This window comes from Pyxicephalus adspersus, chromosome 1 (genome assembly GCF_032062135.1).
Source record: "Pyxicephalus adspersus chromosome 1, UCB_Pads_2.0, whole genome shotgun sequence".
In the NCBI taxonomy this organism is placed as follows: domain Eukaryota; kingdom Metazoa; phylum Chordata; class Amphibia; order Anura; family Pyxicephalidae; genus Pyxicephalus; species Pyxicephalus adspersus.
Window position 1 is genome coordinate 92250978 of NC_092858.1, and position 4349 is coordinate 92255326.

The 4349-nt window shown below is 35.0% G+C and overlaps 1 protein-coding gene across 1 annotated transcript; it reads left to right on the forward strand.

Moving 5' to 3' along the window:
- Window positions 1-677: 677 nt before the first annotated feature.
- Window positions 678-4119, forward strand: LOC140322072 (gap junction beta-5 protein-like). The gene is made up of 2 exons (XM_072398716.1): window positions 678-863; window positions 2815-4119. The coding sequence occupies exon 2, from the start codon at window positions 2822-2824 to the stop codon at window positions 3620-3622; it is 801 nt and encodes a 266-aa protein (XP_072254817.1). The 5' UTR covers window positions 678-863; window positions 2815-2821; the 3' UTR covers window positions 3623-4119.
- The last annotated feature ends 230 nt before the right edge of the window (window positions 4120-4349 follow it).

The window sequence follows — 4349 nt, forward strand, 5'->3', positions numbered from 1 at the left end:
GATAATACATTGTATGACTGATCAGAAGCCTGTGGAGCACGGCTCTGAAGACACTGTTGGATATATTTGTAATTGTAATTACACAGAAGCAATCCAAGCAACCATATGTTATTTTATCAATATATTTGTATTTTATTCTTTGTAAATAAATGTTATTTCGTTTTATCTTGTGATATATTTTTATATGTCTGAAGTTACATGTAGGGATCCAAAAGATCCCCCAATAATTTTTTGTATGGTGGCTGTCATTGTTGGACTTTATGAATGTTATAGTAGCCTGGCTGTGTTTGGCGATCAAATGAATGACAAATGTCAGAATTTCCTACATCTATACTTGTTCTGGGTCAGTGAACTAGAGATCATGGAGGCCAAAGCGTTAGTATGACAAGCACGTAAATGACCATTTCAGAGAAAGAAGACAGGAATGACAGTCCACATGTTTTTTTCCCATGACAGGTGTAGTTTAGGATACAGAATTTCTTCTCTCTTTCTCTTGAAAAACAAGGATTAAACCCGCAGAAGCCCTCATATGCAGCTTTTCCTGTGTAGCTGTTCTTTCCTTCTTGCATTATTTCTGCTTTTTAAAGGGTTAATACTCAAAAGTGGAATTCCAGCACACACCTTTACCTGCCCACTTCTCACAGACTGGCTGTGATACAGACAGATCCGGTTTCTTTTCAACATGTTAGGAAAGAAATCTTGAATCGAGTAACTTTAGACACTCCCTGGGAACTGGGTTCTTTTTTTTTGTTGTTGTTGTTTCAGATTGACAAAAGAAACAGCTAAAACCCCTTTTTATACTGCAGTACAAAATGGAAATAGGATAATCATACGTAATTCTCATGGGGACATCTTAGAAAAAGGTAAGCGTCTTCTGGTTTACTAAATTACTAAATCACACAACTAAGGGCTGAGACTAGAGCATTCAAAGGTATATAATATAGAATTTAGCATCTCCGATAGAATAGAATGTAACGTCTCCGATCAACAAACTGAAAGGCATATTGTAGGTCTTAGAAGGTAAACTATGTGAGAGAAGTCAAACTGACATGGAATGACAGCAATGTAACATACATATTATAACTTATTTTTAGATATGATTATGTATTATTATTAGTGTTGTATGAACATCATTGTGCTTGTTAACCTGAAATTGACTGACCTTGTTAAGCTTAACATGGCGTATATGCATCAATATTGTGTTTCTTCTAACACTTATGTTACTAAAACGGGTTATAGGTTAACACATGTTAAAATAATGTCTGGAATAATGCTCCTATGCCAAACTGCATTCCAAAATGTTAAATACCTTGAAGTGATAATAGAAAGTGGAATAGAGCTGTTTAAAAGCTGTTTTTAAAAAAACGAGCTGACAAGATTAAGAATGAGCTCAAATGACAAAATTATTTTCACAAAAATGTATGCGAATATACATAATTTAAATGTTCATAATTATAATGTAAATTGTCTTCCTTGTGAGATCTTTGAAAATCCCCTGAACATTGTATAATCACTAAAATTCCTGGTGAAGCCAGTGGTACTGATGAGAACATGCCACAAGTGGATAAAGCATTTAGGGTTTTGGTTTGTTTTTTTTAGTTTTTTTTAAGTGTAAGTATGGTCTTCAAATGCTGTTTTAAGCCATCTGCCAACGTTTCAAATAATTGCAAAGCGACCATCACTACACATAATACTGTATCCAAAATTGTTGAGGGACACAGAGGAAGTGTGTGAAAATATATCCCTATTGGAAAGTTTTCTTGTTTAACAGCATTTTTCTGTAAATGAAAATAATATCAGGAAAATGCATTTTTTTTAGATATAAACACATATCTTCAAAGGATCGTGTTTAACTAAAGACAGCTTCAACTTAACTAGGTAAAATAAAAATAGGAAATGAAAAAAATATTTACTGAATATTATACATCTTTATGCATTTATATCGATAGGAAACACTTAGTCTTACTAGTCATCATTTTCTACCCCTACGATTAAATACTGGCAGGCAGTCTGTTTTAGGTGTACATGCTACAGTGATGAAGAATGGTAAGAAAAATACCAATTATGTATATCAGATAGATTTGATACTTTCTGAAGGGTCCTGAAGGAGCCTCACCCCACCACCTCCAGCTTTTACGTCATATTAGTGATATTGTTGGGAATATAAAAACCAGGTGGGGCAATCTGTTCTGCTTGCACCTGCTCCTCTAAATATAAACTATTTAAGCACAATGTTTTCTCTCCTCTTCATTCAATTCAAATACATAAGCCTACTTGACTGATCCACATATACACTTACATGTTTGGCTGTGAAAAAAACATGGTTGGCTATGTTATGCCTCCATGTTTGACTGCCAGCTTAAATAATTAGGATGACATAAGCATGGGGCTACCGATGCCCTTGTAATAGAACTTGGCTAATTGCCCAGTTGTGCTTGGCTTTTATATTATTGATCTAAAAACTGATGATAAGTTTCAGAATTCTTTATCTTTATACTTATTCCATGTCAAAACCAAAGCATTAGCGTGACAGCCATGAAACTAGCATTATCAAAACAGTTAACTAATAGCAGCCTACAAATGTTTCTCATTACAGTTACATTTGAACTTTCAAATTTGAAATACAAGATTGAAATTTTCCAAGGTTTGTACATATTCTGTTACTTAAATACACATCTGTGTAAACTGTGCTGCACCAAACATTTCCACATAAATTAGATATACATCCTACATTTTGACATAAGTTTGTTTAGAAATACTTTGATAATACTTTGTGCTAATTTTGCTTAATAACCTTTGTATTCTGTTTTATAGGACAATTATGAATTGGGGTGTCTTTCAAGGCCTCCTAAGTGGAGCAAGCCATTTCTCAACAAGATTTGGACGCATTTGGCTATCCATAGTCTTTATCTTTCGTTTATTGGTTTATGTGGTGGCAGCTGAAAGGGTTTGGGGAGATGAACAAGGAGAATTTGACTGTAACACAAAGCAGCCGGGATGCCACAATGTCTGCTATGATTATTACTTTCCATTGTCACACATTAGACTCTGGGCCCTCCAGCTAATCCTGGTCACCTGTCCATCACTTCTTGTCATTATGCATGTGGCGTACCGGGAAGATCGAGAAAGAAAACATAGGGAAAGGCAAGGTGAGGACAGCGGACGGTTGTATCCAGACACTGGAAAAAAGAGAGGAGGTTTATGGTGGACCTATCTTATCAGTCTTATAGTCAAAGCTTTGGTGGATGCAGTGTTTCTCTACATATTTCACCGTATTTATCATAACTATTCATTGCCAAGACTTGTCAAGTGTACATTGAGTCCATGTCCTAACACTGTGGACTGCTTTATATCAAGACCTACTGAAAAAAACATTTTCACATTATTTATGGTGGTCACATCAATAGTCTGTATTCTGCTCAATCTGTGTGAGATAGGATACCTAGTTATAAAACGGTGTCGGGAATGTCTGATTGAAAGGCATCTGAAGAGTCAGTCGAGAAATGTCATTGCATATCTTCAGAAGCAAGAGATATTCCATGTTAACAACAAGCTAAATGAAGAACTTGACCAGCTCAAACCCTGTATACGTGTGATTCCTCCAGAAACCGAACTGAAATAATCTGTAGGTCATGGAATCAAATCTCAGAAACTAAAACCACAAAAAGCTTAAAAAAAAGCTTTACAATGACCTGTATTCATTTAAATCACAACACAACTGTTTAAATGCACAATATAAATTCCTTGAAAAAGAATGTGCAAAATCGTAAAGCACAGTAACTATTCAAGGACAGAAATGTGAACAAGTAGTGCTTATCACTGCCACGTTGCATTTGTAAGCTTCCTTATCCTGTTTTAACCTGTTTGTGCTTAACAAGGTGATCACATAGAGTACCCCAATGACAAAGTCATTGTGTAGCTGTGTATGTGAACAAACTAACACATTTTATAGTTCTGAGGCTTGTTATGGCTGTTTTACAGCTGTTTATGCTCATAACTTGATAAGGCACCGTACTGAACAAAGGTCTCTGAACTTTCAAATACCATATTGAAGCACAACTGAGATACATATGTTTTTGTTTTGTTCTTTTAAATAAAGATACATTATTTACTTTTGCACATTTTCTTTAACATGTTAAACTTTTTTTGCCTTCAACAATTAGGCACGCATGAATTTGCAATTATTTCTGGGTGTTGCATATCTGAAGAGGTGTTAATAACTACTGAATTATTTTAAAAGGAAACACTGCAAAAGAAACAAATAGAAAGTTACAAACTGTGAGACAAATATGTAAGATACCACTGCAGACTTAATTCTGCTCCTTACCTGGCTGTTTTCTGACACTTCA